General features: G+C 39.6%; 1 protein-coding gene across 7 annotated transcripts in view; it reads left to right on the forward strand.

Moving 5' to 3' along the window:
- The window catches only part of DNAH12 (dynein axonemal heavy chain 12), a 159,719-nt gene that overhangs the window by 24,707 nt on the left and 111,260 nt on the right, over positions 1 to 23,752 (forward strand). For 4 of the 7 annotated variants that reach the window (XM_050958412.1, XM_050958415.1, XM_050958411.1 and 1 more), the window contains 16 exons: positions 175 to 353; positions 1,565 to 1,700; positions 4,803 to 4,928; positions 7,687 to 7,821; positions 10,429 to 10,622; positions 12,692 to 12,935; positions 14,108 to 14,293; positions 14,697 to 14,897; positions 16,021 to 16,215; positions 16,460 to 16,581; positions 16,700 to 16,982; positions 17,689 to 17,808; positions 20,019 to 20,175; positions 20,410 to 20,582; positions 22,340 to 22,492; positions 22,929 to 23,168. In XM_050958412.1, the coding sequence (XP_050814369.1) occupies positions 175 to 353; positions 1,565 to 1,700; positions 4,803 to 4,928; positions 7,687 to 7,821; positions 10,429 to 10,622; positions 12,692 to 12,935; positions 14,108 to 14,293; positions 14,697 to 14,897; positions 16,021 to 16,215; positions 16,460 to 16,581; positions 16,700 to 16,982; positions 17,689 to 17,808; positions 20,019 to 20,175; positions 20,410 to 20,582; positions 22,340 to 22,492; positions 22,929 to 23,168 (2,844 nt within the window). Of the gene's footprint in view, positions 1 to 174; positions 354 to 1,564; positions 1,701 to 4,802; positions 4,929 to 7,686; positions 7,822 to 10,428; positions 10,623 to 12,691; positions 12,936 to 14,107; positions 14,294 to 14,696; positions 14,898 to 16,020; positions 16,216 to 16,459; positions 16,582 to 16,699; positions 16,983 to 17,688; positions 17,809 to 20,018; positions 20,176 to 20,409; positions 20,583 to 22,339; positions 22,493 to 22,928; positions 23,169 to 23,752 lie in introns of those variants that run through there. The other 3 variants (XM_050958416.1, XM_050958414.1, XM_050958417.1) reach the window with 3 other exon arrangements.

Consider the following 23,752-nt stretch of genomic DNA (forward strand, 5'->3'; position numbering starts at 1 on the left):
GCTCACAAAAACATATTGAGTATCCACAAGTGGATTTTTTTTCTGAATAAATGTGGTAATCAGAATAAAGTATTATTTTTAAAGCTTTTTAAAGAATTTATAAATCTTATTAATGGATCTAAATATTTTTTAAAATGTTTCTGCAATTTAACATGTGTACATGTCATTTTGAAGTTTATAGATGAGTTCCTCAGCCTTGCTAAGGAAATCATGAGTTTGCCACTACTAGCTCATTTCCCTATGGTACGTTTGGACTGTGATGATTTGAAACAGGGTTTGACTGATAAAGCAAAAAGCTTTGCAAATATACTAATGGAGAGAATAGTTGCTAATCACATAGCGGAAAATGAAAAGTGAGTATATTTTCTTGCTATAAATTACCTCTTTCTTGGAAAGGAATATTATTTAACATAGTTGCATTTCTGTTGTATAGGCATTGTATAAATATATACAGTACTTTACTCCCTTGATTATGCATATGCAAAACTCCTGGTTAACTGAATGTCAGTAGTATCTCAGGGGAATTGTATTGGCTGGTATCTCTTTACTGGACTTCAGGCCCTAACTCCAGCAAGAGCACAACCTTTCTATCAGACCTGGCATGCTTTGGGAAAACTACCTGGCAAGAGATCTACTTCACTGCATTCTTGGCTTCCCAAGTGCAGGTCCGGCTCCAGGCACCAGCCCAGCAAGCAGCTGCTTGAGGCGGCCAACGGTGAGGGGCATCACGTCCGGGTCTTCAGCAGAAATTCGGCGGCGGGTCCCTCACTCCCTCTTGGAGCAAAGGACCAGCTGCTGAATTGCCACCAAAGACTGAAGGGGCGGCGGTAGAGCTGCAGATCGTGATCACAGCCTTTTTTTTTTTTTTTTTTTTTTTTTTTTTTTGCTGCTTGTGGTGGCAAAAACCCTGGAGTCAGCCCTGCCCAAGTGTAAAGTGGCAGAATTGGCCAGCGGAAGGGACTTCACGATTTCTTGAAGCTTTGTATACATGAGAGAGATCTATAGATTATCTATATATGTAAGGGATGAACTGTTAAGAAATAAATAAAAATGTATGATGGCATGATAAAATTCTCAAATACTATTCAAAATTTATGATGCCATGTTACAAGAATGACAAAATGGGGTTACATTCTTATAATGCAAAGCAGACCATACGTGTGTGTGAGAGAGAGAGAGAGAGAGAGAGAGAGAGAAAGTGTGTTTGTGTGTGTGTGAGAGAGAAAATTAATAACATATGGCCCTAATACTGTGCTTAGGTTTCAATGTATTTATTTTAAAAAAAGAAACAAAAATTCTGAAACAACTGTATAACAAATATTTTAAGAGTTACTAGAAAGGTAAAAGTAAAGGACCCTATATGACTCTTACAGCTAATTGATCAAATTCACTGTCACATTGAAATCATGGAATTACACCAGAGATGGACTTGGCCCAGTGATTTTAAAGAGATATTGGAACTATAGTTCCAGGAATGCTTGGTAACTGTCATACACATATTGCTGGTATGGCTCAGCTAGAAACCAAGTTAAACAAAATCTTAAACTTTGACATGATTTTACAGAATATGCAAGGAATTTGAAACAATGAAAGAGCGTGCATTAAAAGTTCCTGAGACCACAGAAGAAATGATGGAAATGATAGCTTATGTAGAAAAGGCAAAAACCACAGGTATTCAGGAACTGCTCATAAAAATCAAGGTAAATGTCTATATTTCTTTTGACTTAAATCCTTCTCCAAACAAGCAGTCATGGACACTGGGGAGTTTCTGTGGAGCTGGGGATCAAAAATCTCCTGTAACAATAGAGGTGCTCGTGCTCCTCAGTTGCTATTCCAGCCACCAGACCAGAATGTCCTCCATACTTTTTGAAAAAAACGAGGAGTCTTTGTGGCACCTTAGAGACTAACAAATTTATTTGGGCATAAGCTTTCATGGGCTAGAACCCACTTCATCAGATGCATGAAGTGAAAAATACAGGAGCAGGTATAAATACATGAAAGGATGGGGGTTGCTTTACCAAGTGTGAGGTCAGTTTAACGAGATAAATCAATTAATGGCAGGATACCAAGGGAGGAAAATTAACTTTTGAAGTGGTAAGAGAGTGGCCCATTACAGACAATTGACAAGAAGGTGTGAGTAACAGCAGGGAGAAATTAGTATTGGGGAAATTAAGTTTAGGTTTTGTAATGACCCAACCACTCCCAGTCTTTATTCAGGCCTAATCTTTTTGAGTTCCCGTCACATGTGGGAAAATTCCCCTCACATTCTGACTGTGTGCAATGGCAAGTCCGCTATCCCTGACCTGTATATAGATCTTTGCTACATAGCATGTGTTTATATGTGGTTAGGCATTGTCTAAATATACAGTACACTGTACCACTGATTAACCAAAAGTTCTGGTTAACTGGAGCTTAAGGACACCACGTGGATCTGGGATCCATGGCAACACAAGATGAATGCTTCCTCTGTGTGAACTTTATACATCTCGCCCCTACCCCCCCCCCCCCCTTTGCTTACATGCATGTAGAGGATTGGCAGGATTTGCCTTCAATTACACCTCTACCCCGATATAACGCGGTCCTCGGGAGCCAAAAAAATTATACCCAATAGGTGAGACCACGTTACATCACGGTAGGGAGAGGTACTGCTTTTACCACTCCATGCCTCAGCTTCTCCCCCTCCACCCCCAGGCTTGCCACGCCAATCAGCTGTTTGGCCCGACAAGCCTGGAAATGGGGAGAGTGGAGCGGAGCGGCAGCCGCACACTCAGGGCAAGAGGCGGAGATGAGCTGGAGTTGGGAGCAGTTCCTCTGTGCCCCCCTGTTACTTGCTGCGGCCCTCCCTGGACCCCCCACCGCCTCAGCTCCCCTCTGCTCCATCTCCTCTCACGAGTGCACCACAGCTCCGCTTCCCCCCACTCCCTCCCAGGCTTGCCGCGCCAATCAGCTGTTTTGCGCGGCAAGCCTGAGAGGGAGGAAAAGCGGAGCTAAGTGACATGCTCGTGGGAGGAGGCGGAGGCAGAGGCGAGCTGGGGCAGGGGGGCCCAGCAAGTAAGAGGGGGGACACAGAGGAACCACTCCCCGCCCCAGCTCACCTCCGCTCCACCTCCTCCTCCCATGAGCACGCCGCTCAGCTCCTCTCAATGTGTCTTTTGCAGGACACTCAAGGTAGAGACTGTCTCTGGGTCCTGACTTTAAAGACCAAATTTATAAAAAGTAGAAACTGATTGTATCTGCAAAAAATATACACTCACATATTAAACTACATTTACATGTGTAAATATGATAACTGGGGACACAAATGGGTACCAGTTGGTACATACAAATGTTTTGTTAATGTGCAGGTTTTTTACAGCTGCAGCCAGCCTCTAGTGTTTAAAATTTTGTCTGTAAATGTCAGAGATGAGCCTTTTATTGTTTGGATGGGATTGACAAGAGGATGCTTCTACTTAGCACTTGAGCTGTGACTGTTGATTATTGGAAGAAAAATAGGAAATATTGTATTTCAAATTGTGAGAGAAAGGAAATTCAAACAATACTATAGCTCCACTCTAGTCCTAAAATTTCAGTGGCTTTTTGATTTGTTCTGTACTCTGGGTCAAGGTGATGTGTGATCAGATTTTCCACTTTGATGCTGAAGCCATATACGACAAACAAAACATATGCTGCAGGATGAGCATATGTGCTAAGTAATAGGATTTCCTCAGACAGACATCAAGTTAATAGAACATGGTAAGATAAGAGAAGTTTATACATGAAGGGAGGCATAAACTTAAATATCTTATGCTTTTCTAATAGATTTCTAATTTTTTAAAAATTGAACTTTATTTAACTTAAAAGAAACTACACAACAACATGTAATTTTATATTACCTATTGTGACAAAGTAGGAATGTTCTTAATGTTTTCTCTGAGTGCTGTGTGGGTGCCTCAGTTTCCCTTATGCATTTCTCAAGTGTCATGGGGTGTGTGATTGTTGCAGAACCCTAGGGGGGCCACTGTGATGCTGTCTGCACAAAGAATGGCTGATACCCTGTCTCCTGGCAACTGATGGCCTGGGCCCCTCTTATGCAAAGGTGCCAAATGAAGGTGTTGGAGAACAGAGAGATCAGGTGGCCTCCTGGCCCGGGGAAGAGACAAAGGCGAGAGGAGGGGCTGGAGCATTTTCAGTTTGGAGCTGGGTGGGAAAATGGAGGGGAGCCCAGATGGGACTCTGGCCTCCCTGGGGCCCCCCCAAAGTGGACCTGACTGAGGGAGACCTGTTGTCTGTATCTGCAAGACCTGTCTTGGACTGTGTTCCTGTCGTCTAAATAAGCCTTCTGTTTTACTAGTTGGCTGAGAGTCATGGTGAATCGCCGACAGCCAAGGCTGCAGGGCTTTGTCTCTCACAAACTCCATGACATCTATATTATTATAGCCTCTTAAAAAAGGATAGATCAAGAAGCATAGTACTCAGCAGCTGTGATCTGATCACTGTAGGGGAAAAATGTTTCAGAGAAGACACGTACTAAGATTCTGCATACAAACTTTCCATTTTACATTGCCTTTCAAAGCAACGGGAGATCAATTCCTTGATAATTTATAGTGTGGAGGCAAAATCCGGGACGCCCACCGAAGTCAATGAGAGTTTTGGTAATGACATTAGTGAGGCCAGGGTTTCATCCTGGGACCAGAATAATGAGGAACAAGGGATTATGGGTCTGAATTCACTGTTTTACCTTCATAAATATTTTCAGTTATCCTATTCTATACTACGGTATAAGCAAACATGAAATATCAACTTTTGTGGAATTTCTTTTGTAGGAATGCCAAAGGCGAATGAATTACCTTTTAGATGTTTTTATATTTGCTCCTGAAGATCTGGCACTGAATGCAACAGTCCTGCTGTGGCCTCAGAAGATTAATCCCATCTTTGATGAACATGATGATGTAAAGATATTTTCTTTATACATTATATATTCTAATTTGTTAGGCCTTGTACTGTATTTCAACAATTTATTTTCACTGCTGCTGTTGTCCAGTCCAAATGTGTATAACAACATTCATTATAAGATGCTCAAATATCATGGTGCCAGGTTTATGAATTTATAAGAAGCCAGTGCACTAATGGAGAATATATAATAATTAGATATTTAACAAGTACCAGCAGGCTACAAATGTAGAAAATTAGAACTGTCATTTGAGCTTAAAGTCTTTGGCAAGTCTGGTATCTTACTTCTACTGTGGTCAATACCTGATAATTCAGCGGAAGATAAAAATTCACTACAATGCACTTAGCCAATTGTGTAATACTTTATACTGGAGAAAATTCCTTCCAGACCCCAAAAAGTTTGTGCCTTGAAGCATGAGAAATGAATATCATCCTTTTAATTTGCACACTTATTACCATGATGTGTGAGGGATTTATCCAGGCTTTTTAAAAATTCAACCCTAGTTACATGCTATGTGAAGAAATTATTTCATTATTTTCTTTCTAAATGTACTGGATATTAATTTTTTTCATGCGACTTTGTTCTCTAGATAAATAAGAATTAGGAATTCCAATTATTCAATGAAAGTTTACTAATGAAGAATATGCAACTGTTGTTTTTCTGTGATCCAGATCCATAATGGATTACTTTCTTAACCTTCCACCACTTCTTCGAGCAATAGTCCACATGGTTCACATTGTAGTTCTTTCTCACTGCCCATGGTAGCAAGCTGGAGTTCATAGTGTCCCCATGCTTTCCCATGACTCTTAGATACTTTAAGGTTATAGTTACTTAGCTTAGAGTTTGTGTACTTTTAAAAAAGTTTTATTTAAGCCTGGTGGGTGAAAAAAATCCAAAGCACTTTTCTTTCTTTGAGTCTTGCTTTGGTACTGAGGAATATGTCCGAAAGCAGAGAGCACATCTTTGGGCTTTAAAATGTGCCAAGACTCTTATGCCCCAGTGATGTGAGTACAAAATGTTTATTTTGTTTAGAGGAGTCTTGTATTCCTAGCATGCATGCCGTGTGTATTTGTTACTGAACTCACAGACAGGGCTTGTGATGCTCGTTTTAAAATTTTTACAGAAAGGTCAATATGAAGTGTCTCTGACTCTGAGGTACCACCTAAGGAGCAGTTTCTTGTAGCAGGGGCACTCAATAAAACCAGTTTTGAAACAGGAAGAAACTCTACTCTGGGAGCTAAGGGATCTGCTAGGTCTATGAGACCTCATGTTGCTATCAAGCCTTCTTATTCATTCTCAGCGCAGTTAGTGACTCCTGCTGTCCAAGGCAGAAGGAGCAAAGATCTCCAGATAGGGCTCCACACTGGTTGCCATTTCCATTACTGACCAAGAAGGCTAAAAACCATCATGCTTACTTATCTAAACTGGCTCCTTTGAAACCACATTGGTACCATCCTTGCTTCCTCTGCCCCATTGTCATTGGTATCACATCTTGACAAGATTTCTGCTGAGACTCCAGTATTTGTACCATTGGACAGAGCCCTGTCATTGTCTGTACAGTCTCCTTCATCTACTAAGGCTGGTTTTACATTTCCTGCAGACCTTACTATCACTCCAGAACTGGAGTCCCCCTTGGTGGCTGTCTGTCGTTTTTCTGCAGTAGCTAGGAGTCTCTTGGTATTGGAGCCCAATGTACTGAAGATGAGAATCTCTCTGCATCCAACCTCTGTGGCACCAGTGCCTATCTCTCATGCTGTCAGGCAGAGACTTTTCCTATTTCTACAATTCCAGAATTGCCTCCCCCTTTAGAGTAATTCTGTTCATCTGCATAATCATTTTTGCATGGAAGCAGGAGCACTCCTCATACGAGATCTCTGCCTTCACTTACGTTGATTCCCGAGAATAGTTTTGGAAGGAGTCCATCTCGTCACAGATCCCATGTTTCAGAAAGGTCTCATGTTCTTGGTTTCCATCTTTTGCAGCACCATATTTACGTTCTATATGGGCTCAGACTTTGCCTATTGGTTTTCAGTTTAGTCCCTGAGTTGAAAAATGAACTATTTGCTCAGTTCTAGTTGCAGACTGCATTCAAATTTCCAATTTTTTAAATGAACTATCTCTTGTGGGGGAGGGATAGCTCAGTGGTTTGAGCATTGGCCTGCTAAACCCAGGGTTGTGAGTTCAATCCTTGAGGGGGCCATTTAGGAAACTAGGGTAAAAATCTGTCTGGGGATTGGTCCTGCTTTGAGCAGGGGGGTGGACTTGATGACCTTCTGAGGTCTCTTCCAACCTTAATCTTCTATGATTCCCTCTTAAATTAGGGCATACTCTACAAGGGCCCATTTAATATCTCTGGCTTGTTTCAGAGAAGTGCCTGTTGCTGAAATTTGTAGAGAAGCTACTTGTGGTTAGGGTCATATGTTTACTAATTACTAGTCCATTGTCACAACATCTAGGTCAGATGCCTAATTTGCTCTGCAGGACTCTTCCACAGTTGCTGTTTAGATAAAACTCCTATCACCTACCTCTTTGAGGGGTAACTGCTAGTCATGTACCCACAGTGGGATCTGTATGGACAAAAGCTTCTCAAAGAACTCCAGTTATTGCCAGGGAAGTAATCTGTCTGTACTATTTATTTTCTCTCTATCCATGCTGATAACACTTATTTACAAGATACTGATGCCACATGTTTGATCACTCAAATGTCTACTGCAAGCTTTTTTTCTTTTAACACATTTAAATTATCTATTTTATAGCTGATTGAACAATCTAAACGTAAAGGTGAAAATGAACTACTGGCCAAACGCGAGAAACTTATTTTGGAACTAGAAAAGCAGACCCGCTGTATGGAAGAGTTTACAGAATTCTCAGAACTGGATCGTATGCAACAGGTCTGATAAACATAGTATAAAGGGGGTTCAAAGAGTCACATATGCTTAATACAAGAAACAGGATTGTAATTTTAAAAAAAGATGTAGCGAACACAAAGTTAAATGTTGAAGTTCTATTGCTGTACTGTTATGCTGATGAAACTCATTAGACACCCACTTTTGCACTAACTACCATAGTGACACTAATATTCTGACTGGAGGGGAAATTTACCATAAGAGCTTTGTTTAAATCAGTTAATAGGTAGTCACAGAGTGGAGTAATATTAAAGAGATGGAAGCAAATGCTTTTGAGGCTGTGCAAACACTCTTGGTGAAATCCTGACCCTACTGAAGTTTTGCCATTGACTTCACAGAGGCCATGATTTCAGTAGCTGTTTTTAGTATGTTTAGTTTTGGGAAATTAACCCACTAAGTTAGATTCATTGGGGTTTTTAGGCAGTAATTTAATTAGGAATTGGCCAGTTACATAAATCTCAAAAGTCCACTGAGTACTGTTGGGATTTTGTATCAGAGGGGTAGCCGTGTTAGTCTGTATCTGTAAAAAGCAACAAAGATTCCTGTGGCACCTTATAGACTAACAGATGTACTGGAGCATAAACTTTCATAGGTGAATACTCACTTCATCAAATGCATGTAGTGGAAATTTCCAGAGGCAGGTATAAATATGCAGACAAGAATCAGTCTAGAGATAACGAGGTTAGTTCAATCAGGATGAGGCCCTCTTCTAACAGTTGAGGTGTGAGCACCAAGGGAGGAGAAACTGCTTTTGTAGTTGGCCAGCCATTCACAGTCTTTTTTTAATCCTGAGCTGATGGTGTCAAATTTGCAAATGAACTGAAGCTCAGTAGTTTCTCTTTGAAGTCTGGTCCTGAAGTTTTTTTGCTGCAGCATGGCTACATTTAAATCTGCTATTATATGTCTAGGGAGATTGAAGTGTTCTCCTTCAGGTTTCTGTATATTGCCATTCTTAATATCTGACTACCTTTTACTGTCCAGTTTGGCCGATGTACATAGTAGAGGGGCATTGCTGGCACATGATGGTATATATTACATTGGTGGACATTGCAGATGAATGAACTGGTAATGTGGCTGATCTGGTTAGGTCCTGTGATGGTGTCACTGGTGTAGATATGTGGGCAGAGTTGTCATCGAGGTTTGTTGCATGGATTGGTTCCTGAGTTAAGAGTTACTATGGTGCAGTATGTGGCTGCTGGTGAGAATATGCTTAAGGTTGGCAGGTTGCCTGTGGGCGAGGACTGGCCTGCCTCCCAAGGCCTGTGAAAGTGAGGGATCGTTGTCCAGTATGAGTTGTAGATCACTGATGATGCGTTGGAGAGGTTTTAGCTGAGGACTGTAGGTGATGGCCAGTGGAGTTCTGTTGGTTTCTTTCTTGGGCTTATCTTGCAGCAGGAGGCGTCTGGGTATACTTCTGGCTCTCTTGATTTGTTTCCTCATTTCCTCGTGCAGGTATCGTAGCTTGGTGAAGATCTTGTAGGTGCTGGTCTCTGTCTGAGGGGTTGGAACAAATGTGGTTATACCTCAGCACTTGGCTGTAGACAATGGATCGTGTGGTGTGTCCAGGATGGAAGCTGTTGGGATTTTGTGGTTCCCAATAATAACCAAATGAGTCAGATGCTGGGCAGAATCAAGGGTCTTTGATTTGATTCAGTTCAATTCAGTTCAACAAGACTTTATCCAATGTGCACAAAGGGAGAGCCCCTGGTACAAAAATCAGCCAGAGTCCCTCCAGCAAGGAGCCTCTCCCATTGCTATTTTATAGCACATGGCAGTTACATAACAAGTTACATAACACAAACCTCTAACCAATCATATTTAACCTTTCTACATATGGATTTGTTCATCACATTCTTATACTTCTCCACTCCACATGTTAAGCTCACCCCTAACCCCTTGACCTTTTCTAGAAATGTTCCTAGGGTGGTGAGCCACAGCATGCTTCTTTATGCATATGTACCTTGTAAATCACATTTTGTTTAAAATAAACACAAGCATACCTTTCAGTATGAACAGTAGACTGAATGCTGGATCTGAAACTTCATGACATGCCAGCCCCCTTCCCTAATCACTAAACACTCCCTGCCATATTTTGAATTTTAAAAATTGCTTAAATGGAAGATTCTTGACTCCTTCCCTGAGTAATTGAGTACATTTTAAAAAAATTCTCTCAAAGCTTGGAGATCGCAATGCTTGGAGATCACAAAACTTGGAAATCGCAGTTGTCAAGACTATATATTAACTACAGAAAAGTTAATATGTGTTCTTTTTTGTACAATGTACCTTTGAAACTCAGTCAATTTGAGAACACTTTTTTACAATGCTTCAGTTTGAGAAGAGTAAAATTATGCTTATGTTGTTTTTCTGAGCATTAATCTAGTGTCCTTATTGCGGAAAAACTCAGTCCATCTGCTTGGGGACCATGTTATTGTCTTTGTTAAAGAGCATGAGGCTAATATCCTGTAACTCTCACAAATTACTTATAATTTTGAAAAGCCAATGATTTATTGTCTCTTTTAATATCATGTAATTAAGACTATTCCTTGTATAACTTGAATAATTTTCAAAAGATATAAACTCATTTGATTTCAGTATGTGACTGACATGAGAGCGTTGCAGAAACGCATACAGGAAGCAGAGGAAACAGTAACTTTTATTAATAAAGAAGAGACTCTCTTCAAGTGGGAGCTGACTGAGTATCCTGTCCTCGAGAGTTTAAAAGTTAATATAGATCCCTATCAGAAACTTTTTGTTCTTATACTGAAATGGCAGCGAGCAGAAAAACGGTAATTATATACTTGATAGTCTTAACGTTAAATAAGGAAAAGGCTAAAAGATTTAGGCTGCTTTTATTTGTCCATGCAAGATATGTGAGCTATTTTGAAGCTTAACTCCTGCATGTGAATATTTTCATCTCCTTGTTTGTATCTATTCAGGTATAGATATAGATCAGTGGTTCTCAACCTTTCTAGACTATTATACCCCTTTCAGAAGTCTGATTTGTCTTGTGTACCCCAAGTTTCACCTCACTTAAAAACTACTTGCTTACAAAATCAAACATAAAAATACAGAAGTGTCACAGCACACTATTACTGAAAAATTGCTTATTTTCTCATTTTTATCATATAATTATAAAATAAATTGATTGGAATATAGATATTTTACTTACATTTACTCTTGAGGGCATTCTGTGCCAAAAAAACTAAAAATTATGCGAACAATATTTTAAAATTCTACAAAATTCTGCAAATTTTATTTGTCAAATAAATGTGGAGGCGTCAACATGGCATTCGGGAGCACAGGCAACTGGCTGCACAGAGATGGGAGATCACTGTGCAGCTCCCTCTCCCCCCAGGACATGGACTCAGCAGTGAGGCTGCACCCAACCCTGACATAGTTAAGGGACTGGGCCTGCCCCAGAAACACCCCAAAGCTCTGCCAGTCCATGCCAGGTGTGGGCAAGCAGGCTCAGCAAGGTAGGATTTGTGTGTGGAGGGGCTTACTTTGGGGGTGATCCAGGTATGGGTTGAGAATGTTCTGTGTGGGGCAATCTGGGTGTGGGTGGCTGAATGGGGGATCTGGATGCACAGGGGTTCGTTGGGGGGTTCTGGGTGCAACGGTAATGGGATTCTGCAGGGGATCCCGGTGAAGATAGTAGGGGCTCAGTGGAGGTAAAAAGGCTCTGGGTGTGGGGAGCTCAATGAGAAGTCTAGATGCTGAGGGAGTGGGTCTCAGTGAGGGTGGGCATCCAGGTGCAGGTGGTTGGGGCTCGGTAAGGTGGGGATTTTGGTGCAGATGGCTTATCGGGATGGTCCAGGTGCAGAAGGAGTAGGGTTCATTGGGTGTGGGGGGTGTTTCTAGTTGTGGGGGATGAGGCTCAGTGGGAGGATCTAGGTATGAGGGGGTCTGGATGCACAGGGGTTGGGTGGATGGGCAAGCAGCTCCCTGTACAGTGATTCCTCTCTCTGTAGCTGAGGAGCGATGGGTGCAGGAAGAGCGCGGGCTGTTAGAGGAGAAATCTGGGGGTGGGTCTGACCTGGCCCCAGATGTCATGCAGGGGAAGAGGAAGGATAGGGTGGGGATTTTGGTGTGGATGGCTCATCAGGTTGGCCCAGGTGCAGGAGGAGTGGGGCTCATTGGGTGAGTTGTAGTTGTGAGTGATGAGGCTCAGTGGGACCAACTGTGTCTTCCCCAGTCCCACCACACCCCGCACCACAGTGATTTACCTCTCTGCTGGCTGCCTTGGGCACCCGAAACATACTTCTCTGGGGCACTATCTACATTTATATAATAAAATACAATTTTGAGTTTGTCTTCACCCTCAAAATGGAATGTAGAGCTGCTCAAATTATTATGTTACTTCAGGTGGGTAAATACTGCTGTATAAGCTATAATAGTGACTTGTCTAAAGTGTGTGAAAATGGATATACACTTCCGAACTGGAGGTATAATTTTTAGCTCTAGGAGACACATTCACTGTGGCTCCGATTGAGCTATTGCACTAAAAATAGAATGTAGCCACAATGGTGTGAGCAGCAGCGGGTGGGGGGAGGGACTAGCCACCCCAAGTGCATACCCATCCAAGATGGTCGTCATCTTCTAGTGACTATACTGTGTGGAAGCCCTGATGCTACTAAATAGGTGTGAGTGCTTTCTTGGTTACTATTGTAGAGAATGACAGAATTAAAAATATTAGCTGTACATCCGTTAAAATGTTTCTTTTAACTTTTTAAACTTCTGTTTATGATACAAATAGTATATTTAAAATTTAAAAATATGTTTTAGATATGTACATGATATATTTGTCATTCTGATTCTTGTATAAGATGCATTATGATTTTGTTTTTTCTCCCAGATGGATGGATGGTGCTTTCCTGGACCTGAATGGGGAAATCATGGAGACTGAGGTAGATGAGTTTTTTCGAGAAATATACAAGATGTTGAAGGTTTTTCAACAAAAGCAGAAGAAAGCAGAACTGGAAAAGAAGAAGACACTGCATCGCAGAGCCATAGTAGAAGAGAAGCTGGAAGAAGAAAAGAAGGACAATCCAACTATTACAATGTGTTCATCAGTAATGGAGCAGATCAAAGACTTTAAGGTTAAAAAAACCCATTGATAATAATACTTAGCTCTTATGGGCAAATCTTAAAACCATTGCTCATCCAAGTAGATACTACAATATCAGAAAGGATTTTTTTCAAGTCCTGCTATGCAGTGTTTATGGGAGTGTTGGCTCTGTCATGCTTTTCAAGTGACAACAGTTATGCAGTTAGAGTGAATTCCTGGCCCAATTGAAATCAATGGCAAAACTTCAACTGATTTTAGTAGGGCCAGGATTTCACCCCTAAAGCTTTTGCAAATTTTCAGATATATGAATAACCAAAGAGTGAATTAATAATATGTTTTAATTTACATATTATATAAATAATAAAAAGATTACTTCCTGCCACGGAAAAAGCTACAGTAAAAGAAACAGATTTTGAGGCATATATAAGAACTCTAATAGGGAATTCTGAAAATTAGACATAAAGGCAGCCAAAGGCTTTGTAAGCATCACTATGTGTCCCTTTTGTATTTAAAAATAAATTGGAATTAAAAAATACACAGATACAAAATATTATTTTTTTCTCAGATTTTTACTAGAACAATTGTATATGAAAGTATATCTTAATACAAAATGTTGTTGAAAATTAGTTAATTTTTTATGCATCTGCCATGACCTAAGTTCATGGTTCTGTATTTCTTCAGAAAAAATTAATGAATAACATTTGGTAACAACTGAAGAAGTGCATTGAAAGAAGCCATCTGTACTGTTCAGTGATTACTGTAATTGAAGTCACTCATGTCATCAGTTCTGAACTTGGGTCTTGGCAGGTTAAAAGCCTTCTGGTTCACCCTTAGGAATGCATGTACAATAGTAAAATTATTACCTATAATTCATCATCAATGCAGATCCACTGACAAAAGTGCTATAATAGACAGGTTTTAGACTGATACGGAAACATTGTTTGAAAAGATTGTTAGATATCAGGAACAGTGGCCCATCATCCAGAGAGTCAGTGGAATTATGTTTTGAAAATAATAGTAGACATGTATATTATAGACAGTCTTTTAATATTCAGCTTCTCTGGATGTATTAGCTAAACTGCAGAGTTTAGCTGCAAAGGGGAAAGAGGGTGAGCTAATATAAGTGGATTGTAATTCACATTATCTGCAAAATTTGTATTTACATAGATGAAATTCTGTTTTGCAAATATTTTTTTCAACTAGGAGAATATCCCCACGGTGACTATCCTTTGTAACCCAGGCATAAGGACTCGCCACTGGCAACAGATGTCAGATATAATAGGATATGATTTAACTCCAGACTCTGGAACTACCCTAAGAAAAGTTTTAAAGCAGAACCTAGCCCCTTACCTGGAGCAATTTGAAACCATAAGTGTAGGCGCAAGTAAGGTGAGCACAAGAGTAAATCTCTTAAGAAACAAATGAAAAGTGAAGTATGTTTGTGTGTTGGTTTCTGGGGCTTATTATAATGACTTTTTTCCCTTTTATTGTACATAATTTTCTGCATCTGTTGAGAGCTGATTCTAACAACATGCCTTTTTGGATGGAGTGTTTGAATTTGTTTGAATTTATAACTTTTGTGTTGTAGCATCCGTGTTACCTAACTGTATTATTTTGTTATGCTTTAACAAATGAAATGTTAAGAAAAATAATAAAAGAAAACAATGTTATGCTGGTAGTACTAGTGATAATTCTCCTAAAATTTATCTAGGTATGTGAGATTATATATTGAACGTATCAATCAAAGAAAATTAGTGCAGTGACTATAAAATATCTCCTTTCTATACTATAGGAGTTTTCTTTAGAGAAAGCTATGCACGCTATGATGGAAATATGGGAGTCTGTTTCCTTCCATACAAGCATTTATCGTGAGACTGGAGTTCGTATTCTGTCAGCAGTGGATGAGATTCAGACTATTCTAGATGATCAGATTGTAAAAACTCAAACAATGAGAGGATCACCTTTCATTAAACCTTTTGAAAAAGAAATCAAGGTATGAGAGGCAATATGGTTATTTGCTTTTAAAAATGGCTACTTATATTCAAGTGATAACTATACGGTTGCCCTAATGTTTTATTATTGTGGCATTATTGTTGGATTTAATTTTTCAAAATTTGATATCCTGGGTGTTTCTAAATAAAATGTTTTACAAGTTGTTTTAATTTTTTTTTTAATGTTGAGATTCCCCCTTGCTTTCCCACTCATGGTTTCTCTCTTCCTCCTGAGTCAAGTCCAACTGCAGCAGAGAGAATGTCCTGAATATCCTCATCACTTTAATCTGGAAAACCAACATTTTATATAAACTCTCTAACCCCTCTTACTGATGATTATAATGATGTTTTCATTATCTTTAATGAAAGTATTCGGTGATCTAGTCTTTATAAGCCAAATTTTGGCCTCAGGGCATGCCTTTGCATAGGCTGTACACTGGAAAATTCCTGGTGGGCGGGCAGAGGAAGGAATTACTTTCCCCAGGCTGCTGAACAGCAATGGAGCCACTCTGCAGCTGTTACTTTAACCTCAGGGCTAGAATAGCCCTCAGTAGTTATGGCACCCTGCCCCCCATTAGGGGAATATCTGGTAGATCTGCTGTATCTGACACCACCCCAAAATCTCATTTTGTAGTTGCATGTAGGGAGCTCATACACCAATGGGCTCAATGAAGCATAGGTGGTGCGTACTCTTTACACAGACCATTCAAATCCTGCCCCCCTACTGTAATGTGGATCTGTCCTAGTTCTGCTATGAGCCAGACTTTCCTGGCTATGGAGAGATGAGTAGGATTTGTCTCCAGTATCATAATGAATGTTATCTAAATATAACATTATTAAAAGATGATAATAGTGAAATGATCTGAAACTCCAGTCAAAGGATTTATCAGCACTTTAGGAAACTAGTCTACTGGTAGATTAGACTTTACAAACTGCTTAGGTAATGCATATATAGGGAAGAATGTTAATCTTCCTAGTGGTTTACTTTTCTGTTTATATTAAGTCTCCTTGGGGGACAGAAAATGTTGTGCTGTCCATAAGATTTGATTTCTTTACTTTTGATTCTCTCTTTAACTTTATGTGGTATGACTATATCCTGGCAATAATTTTAATATGTTTGTTAAGGAATGGGAAGACCGTCTCATTCGAATTCAGGAGACTATTGATGAATGGTTGAAAGTGCAAGCTCAGTGGCTTTACTTGGAGCCCATCTTTTCTTCTGAGGACATCATGCAACAGATGCCAGAAGAGGGACGTCTCTTCCAGACTGTAGACAGATACTGGAGGGACATTATGAAGTATTGTGCCAAAGACCCTAAGGTAATATATTGACTCAGAAATAAACTGGCCCCAAAAGAAAAGAATTTTATCCTCCTTCCATTTTTATCAGTAACTTTGTAGTAAAAATACTCAATGAACTGAACAATACCTGCACACAGACCTAAGACTTAAAGAGTAAAAGTGTGTGCTATGTATTTATCACCTTAATAACCTTCATTGTGCCCTGTGCCCTGTATGAGACTTACTGTATGCACTTATGGAGATTATATATCTGTTGTTACAGGTTCTTGCTGCCACTTCATTGACAGGTTTATTGGAGAAACTTCAGGGGTGTAACGAACTTCTCGATAAAATCATGAAAGGGCTTAATGCTTATCTTGAAAAGAAGCGCCTGTTCTTTCCTCGGTATGCTGCCGTGTTGACTATGTCAAAAACAAAGATGATTGAAATTACGTTTTGCTGTATATTTAGGCTGACATACAGTAACTTGATACTTCTGTCATTTTTGTGAATCTTTTTCTAGTTTTTTCTTCTTGTCTAATGATGAAATGTTGGAGATTCTGTCAGAGACAAAAGATCCTCTCAGAGTTCAGCCTCACTTGAAAAAGTGTTTTGAGGGCATTGCTAAGCTGCATTTCCTTCCTAACCTGGATATTCAGGCAATGTATAGCACTGAAGGTGAGCGAGTGGAACTGATTTCAACCATTTCTACTTCTGAAGCTCGAGGTGCTGTGGAAAAGTGGCTGATCCAAGTGGAAGATATTATGCTGAAGAGTATACATGATGTTATTGCTGAATCAAGATTGGTATGTTTTCTAGTATATGTTCCAGGCCACCTCCTACAAAACTATGTACATATGAGTAGTCCTTACTTCATTTTAGGGTGCTCTCCTAAAGGCCTTACTCACACTAAAACTTTTCTGTCCTTGAGTGTAATTTAAACATATGAAAGCCACAGGCTCAGGCCTAAGATTTTGGTGGTAGACTTCAAATTATAGGCCAAATAGTCAATGGGAGTTTTACCTGAAACAGGACTGAGATTTGTCCTGCATGGTCATGGGAACATATAAAATAAGCCTGACAGCATTACTAATCTTCTAAGATATCCTGTTTTGTAGACTTTGTTTCAGTATTTCAATCTTTTTTTTTTAGTTAGTTAAAAACTAGAAGTAAACAAAATCCTTGTTGCAGGTTTGCCCTCACCTAAGAAGAAAGCCACAAACCAGAAAATGATTCTGTTTGCAATTTAGCATGTTAGGCAGATTCTAATAATTAATAGGGAGACTTTTAAAATCTAACTATTTGGCAATAAAAAAAGGAAGAAAATAAAGGAAAAGCAATTTAAAAGAAATATTTTGTATTTTATTTCAAAAATACAAATATAATATTGCCAGCATTTCAAAAAGTATTATTAAAGGCATCATATTGATTCATATAATACAAAAGCATATTCAGTGGTACGTGTTCAGTTATTTACACTGACCCCATTATGTGATGTATTTAACTCTTTAGGCATATCCTGAAACTGAAAGAAAACAGTGGGTTCTAGAGTGGCCTGGACAGGTGGTGCTGTGTGTGTCTCAAATGTTCTGGACGAGTGAGGTACATGAAGCCATTTGCAATGGACCAAAGGTATTATGAAGCATAATATTTGTATTTTTATTTTACATTTAGTATTTCAGTTATTGTACTTTGTTCAGCTAAATCATTCGTCTCTCCTCCTGCCCAAAATAAAGTTGGATACAGTAATTGATAAGAAATCTTAAAACATAGAAATGTAAATAGCCTTTGGGTGTTTTTGAATATGAGGTAATGGTCAAATTCTGAGGAATGTGCCTACTGCATCCTTTATGCGACTGGATCTTGGTCTGGCTAGCTGGAGGAAAAGGGGCTTTACCCCTTAGGGGATCCCTTGCAACAACGCAGAGAAGGGGGAAAGTTTACAGGGATGGACAAGAAAGGCAGGGTGCAATTGGGGACAGATCAAGGTCACTGCATTGCCCTGCCTGCTGACTGGAAAAATGGGAGAGGTATTCATACACCATGCAGCCACCCTCTTTACCAGGATTAGGCTGGAACCAGCCACCCCCCCACCTATACGCTTGGGAACCTGGTCCTATTCCTTTTGACTCACTGTGGGGATTATGCTAGTTGCCCCTTTTCCTTGTGGGGCTTGGGTGGAATTTTTCCCTCACTGCCGAGTTGACCAAAGTAAGGTGAATTTTTTCACCTTTTCTACCCTGATGGGGTGGAGTAGGTGGGTTAGGTTATCATGTCGCAATTTATTTGTATTACTAGAGGTGGACATCCAGTGCAGGTACTTGGTATACAAGGGGTATAGTTATTGGATAAATTGGATTGGAAATTGATTTGAAGGAAAACATCCCTTAAGGAAGCTGATTTAAGGGGGATTTGGTACTTCTCTGTCTCTTCAGATGGGAGCCGATCCCTTCCTTTTCCTGTCCCTCTTTCAGGGAGCCAAGGAAGGGGGTGGGGCTCCTATGTCTGGATCAGCAGAGAGCCAACCCCCTCCTCCCTACACTGTACAATTTGCCGGATACTCCCAGATGTTATAAGTGGATAAAGTTGCAGCTTAATTAAACCACATTCATGCCCTCTTGTCTTTCTTCTGGCATAGATGGACAATGTATAGTAGCCAATTTTTTACTTTCCCACAGGGTACTCAGGTAACAGATTTACAGAGAGTGCTGCCTAGGGACCAAATACCAATTTTTTTTACACTCAAAAGTTCCACTGAAATTGGTGGAAGTTTTCTATTCAAGGAATTTAGGATTGGACTTTGAAAAATGTAAGCGAATATGTAACCTCCTGCTACTTTAGAGTTTTCTATTAGAAAAGTCTAAATACCGGTGCAGTCCTCATTCTAACAAGTTTTAAAAATCAGTGGTACTATCCAGTGTGGAGGGATCAGAAAGGAGGCAGGTAAACATGACACAGTGGAGCTTTTCATAGTTTATGGGCATGTACAGCACTCTCACATATATACATACTGAACCATTATTTATAGGAACATTTTAATTGTAGTTTAGGAGCCAATTTTCTATAAAATAATTTAAAAAATATTACTATACAAGTTCCAAGGAGCTCAGGTGGATAATATCAAAATAAAGACATCTGTATTCAGTTCTTTCTTTAGGGGATCCAGTTTTTTAAAAACATGAGTGTGGTTTCAGACTGCACTTCCAATAAGAATAAGAACTTTAAATAATTTTCTTAAAATAGGGTTCTTTTTAACTAAGTGTTCTGCTTGATGCAGGATTTGTAAAGATTGCTACTTATAATGTTTGAAACTGCTTTCAATAAAACAAATGCCAACTAAAATAATTTTGAAAAGATATATAAGCTGAGCTGAATCCTACAGCTTTTCCTTAAGCAAACCTACCACTGGCTTTAATGAAATCTTCATGTATATAATCCAGAGGTTTGCAAACTGTGGTCTGCAAACCACTGATGGATCATAGAGCATTTGCAGATGATTCATAGAGAGTAGGCTGATCATAGGCTCCTCCTGTTTGTTTACAACTGCTGAAATGCAGTAAGGGCCTGACCCAAAGCCCATTGAAGTCAGTACTCCCATTGACTGAAATGGGTCTTGGATTCAAAATATGTAAAAAACAATATGCTGTAGTTTTACAGGGCAGGTAGATAATTGCAAATGAGAGAGGAGATGGTCTTTGAGAAATGACTGAGAAGGGAGATGGTCCATTAAACAATCTCTTTTAAGACGTCTGCCCACACTAAAAGAAATTTCATAACCCTAATTATTTGCACATTAAGTTCCAAAGATTGTTAAATCAAATTTGACATTTTCTTTCTTGCAGGGTTTACAGGATTACTACAATACTCTCCAACTTCAGCTTAATGATATTGTAGAGTTGGTGAGAGGAAAATTATCTAAGCAGACACGAACTACACTAGGTGCTTTGGTTACTATTGATGTGCATGCTAGAGATGTCGTCATGGAGATGATTGAAAGCGGTACATAGCTTTTTACAATTTTATTCTTCATGTGTATTTAACAGAGAGTTACTCAGAACCCAGAGAAATAGACTTGCATTATCTTTCTTTGCTGGCCTTAAGAACCATAAGAATTTTTAAAACATTTTATATATGAAAACATTCATATTGGCAAATTATTTATTTTATACCTGACAGAAAATCCAATTTTCTAGAACTTTTTTTCATATTTACTGCTAATTATTTTCTTACTAGATGTGAAAAATGAGACAGACTTTCAGTGGCTTGCTCAACTGCGATATTATTGGGAATACGAGAATGCTCGTGTCCGCATCATTAACTGCAATGTAAAATATGCCTATGAATACCTTGGCAACTCACCTCGACTTGTCATTACTCCCCTTACGGATAGATGTTACCGCACCTTGGTATGCTTTTATGTAAAACTTGTCATTAACCTGCTTAAAGAATTCATTTAGCTGTAATATGGCATTTTCAACATTTTATACTTATGACAGTGTCACTTGGGAGCACTGCAATAGCTGTGGGACTCTCAGCATTTCTGTTAAAACAGCCAATTTTCCGGGATTTTAATTCCTATTTTAATTTTCAAGCTGAACCTGTTTGGCTCCAGTAGATCTGCAACAATTGTCATGCTTTGTGATGAACTGAAGCCCACTAACCAACTTCATCAAGTGGGCTGGGTTTGCAGATCTGGCAAAAATGTACCTCTTGACAAGTTGCCCCCAGCTTGGATATTGAGACAGCTAAGCCACTTATGTGGCATTGTGTAATTGGCAGTTTAAATTGGTAGTGATGCCATGATATTGCTTCTGAAGCTAGGACAGAAGCTGGCCACTTTTTACTTCCCATTTCCAGTTGGTGAGCAACACATCAAGACACATTGCTGCATTGTACACTTAGCCCAGCTTCAACTAACCAGAACTAATCTTAAAGTGGTTAAACTGACTAGAAGAGAAATGTTCCATGGGATGGCATCCTTGTGCATAGTGACTGAAAGATGAATGAAACTAGGAGATGGAAAGACTGGGATTAGGGGTACAGAAGAGAAATGGGGAGGGTGGAGGAGAAAAAGAGAGTCCGGGTTAGTAACAGGAGGAATAAAGGTGATAGGGGAACTAAGGGGAGGGAGAAAAGAAAGATTTGGAGGGTAGGAGAGATGGGAAGGCTGGGATAGGAAAAGAAGAAAAGATGGTGTGGGAGTGAATAGAATATGGAGTCGGACAGGGTATGATGGACAACAGAACATGGGTAGAGCAAAGGGAGACAATATGAGAAAGACCACAAAGAATGAGTGGGAAAGGAGATGCTGCTTCTTAGGCATTGGCTCCACTGGCACTTTACAGCGCTGCAACTTCCTCGCTAAGGGGTGTGAAAAAACCACCCCCCTGAGCGCTGCAAGATACAGCGCTGTAAAGCGCCAATGTAAACAGTGCTGCAGCGCTGGGAGCGCGGCTCCCACCGCTGCAAGCTAATCCCCATGAGGAGGTGGAGTACGTGCAGTGCTGGGAGAGCTCTGGCTGAGCCTGAGGGCTTGGCTACACTCAAAACTTTAAAGCTCCCAGCACTGCGGCACTGTTTACACTGGCGCTTTACAGCGCTATATCTTGCAGCGCTCAGGAGGGTGTTTTTTTCACACCCCTGAGCGAGAGAGTTGTAGCGCTGTAAAGCGCCAGTGTAGCCAAGGCCTCACACTTCAAAGCGCTGCCGCGTCTGCGCTCTGAAGTTTCGAGTGTAGCCAAGCCCTAAGAAAAGGAAAAGGAGAGCAACAGATAGAGAACAGAAGTAAGCAAGATCAGGCACATGGACTTTAAAAATGTTTTTTGCCTGAGTAAGAGCTGCATGATCAGGTCCAATATAACATACAATGTCTAGTCATGATATGGACTGCTCAGGAATAGATAAGATTGTGCCCTTTTCTGAGGCACCTACAATAAAGAATAACTCAAAATCGAACTTTGAGTTTCCTGTATTTTGAAGACATAAATAATTTTTAGCTTAGCCTTTTTTGTTTAGTATTAATCTGATAAATATTGGTTTTATACGATAATTTGTTTTCAACTATGTAGTGTTTTCAATTTACAATTGAATTTAAAATTATTTTCCATTATGAAAAAGTCTTTGCTTAAATTATTAATTTTCATAAACTATTTCCATTCTTTAGATTGGAGCCTTTTATCTAAACCTTGGTGGTGCTCCAGAGGGCCCAGCAGGGACAGGTAAAACAGAGACTACTAAAGACTTGGCTAAGGCTCTTGCTGTACAGTGTGTTGTCTTCAACTGTTCTGATGGCCTTGATTATCTGGCAATGGGGAAGGTAAATTGAATTATATTTTAAGATCAGTATGTGTTTTTCAGGAGGAAAGGTGTTGACTTTCAGTGGGAGCTACATGCCCTTTTGAAAATTGCACCCATGATTCCGTGCCCCTAAGAGTTTATAATCTAAGGTCTGCTAACTTCAATGGGACCACTTGCAGTGTGTTAGCGTAACTACGTGACAAGGAGTTTGCAGGACCAGGGCCTATGAACCTGACTCAGCTTCCAGTAAAACCAAAGAAAGATTTCCATTGACTTAATTTCCTAATATAGCTACTGACCTTTCCTCCTAAGAAGGCTTAAATATTATTCAAAGTATGCAAATAAGTTCACTGCACAACATTAAATTTCAAGCCATTGTACTACTGATTGTTGCTTTTAAATTTCCTGATTCTCTGTTAGGGGTACAGTTTTTGTCTTTCTTTCTTGTTTTTCAGTTTTTTAAGGGTTTGGCTTCTTCAGGTGCTTGGGCTTGTTTTGATGAATTTAATCGAATTGAGCTTGAAGTACTGTCTGTGGTGGCTCAGCAGATCCTTTGCATTCAGCGAGCCATACAGATGAAGATGGAAACGTTTCTTTTTGAAGGGACTGAACTGAAGCTCAATCCCAACTGTTTTGTAGCTATTACCATGAATCCAGGTTATGCAGGACGTTCTGAACTGCCAGACAACCTCAAGGTAAAATAATAAAATAAGCATATTCAGTTAATAGTGCATTTACGGAACCTAGTGCCAAATTCATTGCTGGAGTTGCACCAGAATGTGGCATCTACAGTATAAACAAATTGTATTTTTAAATTTTGTATTTCTTATGCAACATATTTGTTAGGTTTCATTTTCTTTTAATTTATTCAAACCAGTTTGTTCTGCCTGAAGGTTTTAAATCAGTTTTTCTGCTGTTATGAACTGAAGTTTTACTAATTATTATAATTTTTGCTTTTATTTGAGATGAGACAAACCCTTCAGTAAGGGTTGTTTAGCTGGGGAAAGGGGACTGCAGGATTTGACCTTATATGCTTTTAAAGTAGTGTTTATATTGAATCCAAATATTTTAAGAAAATATGCTTAAAAATAACTTAGAAAGGAGTTTTATTCAGAAGCAGTGCTAGAGCAATTTGACTAGATCATGTGATGATGAGAGTCATACAAACTACCAGTTACAAATATTTGCTGTGATACTTGTTTGTGCTAGTGCTCCTATTTCAGTGGCGAGACATGGCTTCAGCAAAGTGAAGATGTCTTGATAGCAGCATTGCGGTTCT

The sequence above is a fragment of the Gopherus flavomarginatus genome, chromosome 6 (genome assembly GCF_025201925.1).
Source record: "Gopherus flavomarginatus isolate rGopFla2 chromosome 6, rGopFla2.mat.asm, whole genome shotgun sequence".
NCBI classification, from domain to species: domain Eukaryota; kingdom Metazoa; phylum Chordata; order Testudines; family Testudinidae; genus Gopherus; species Gopherus flavomarginatus.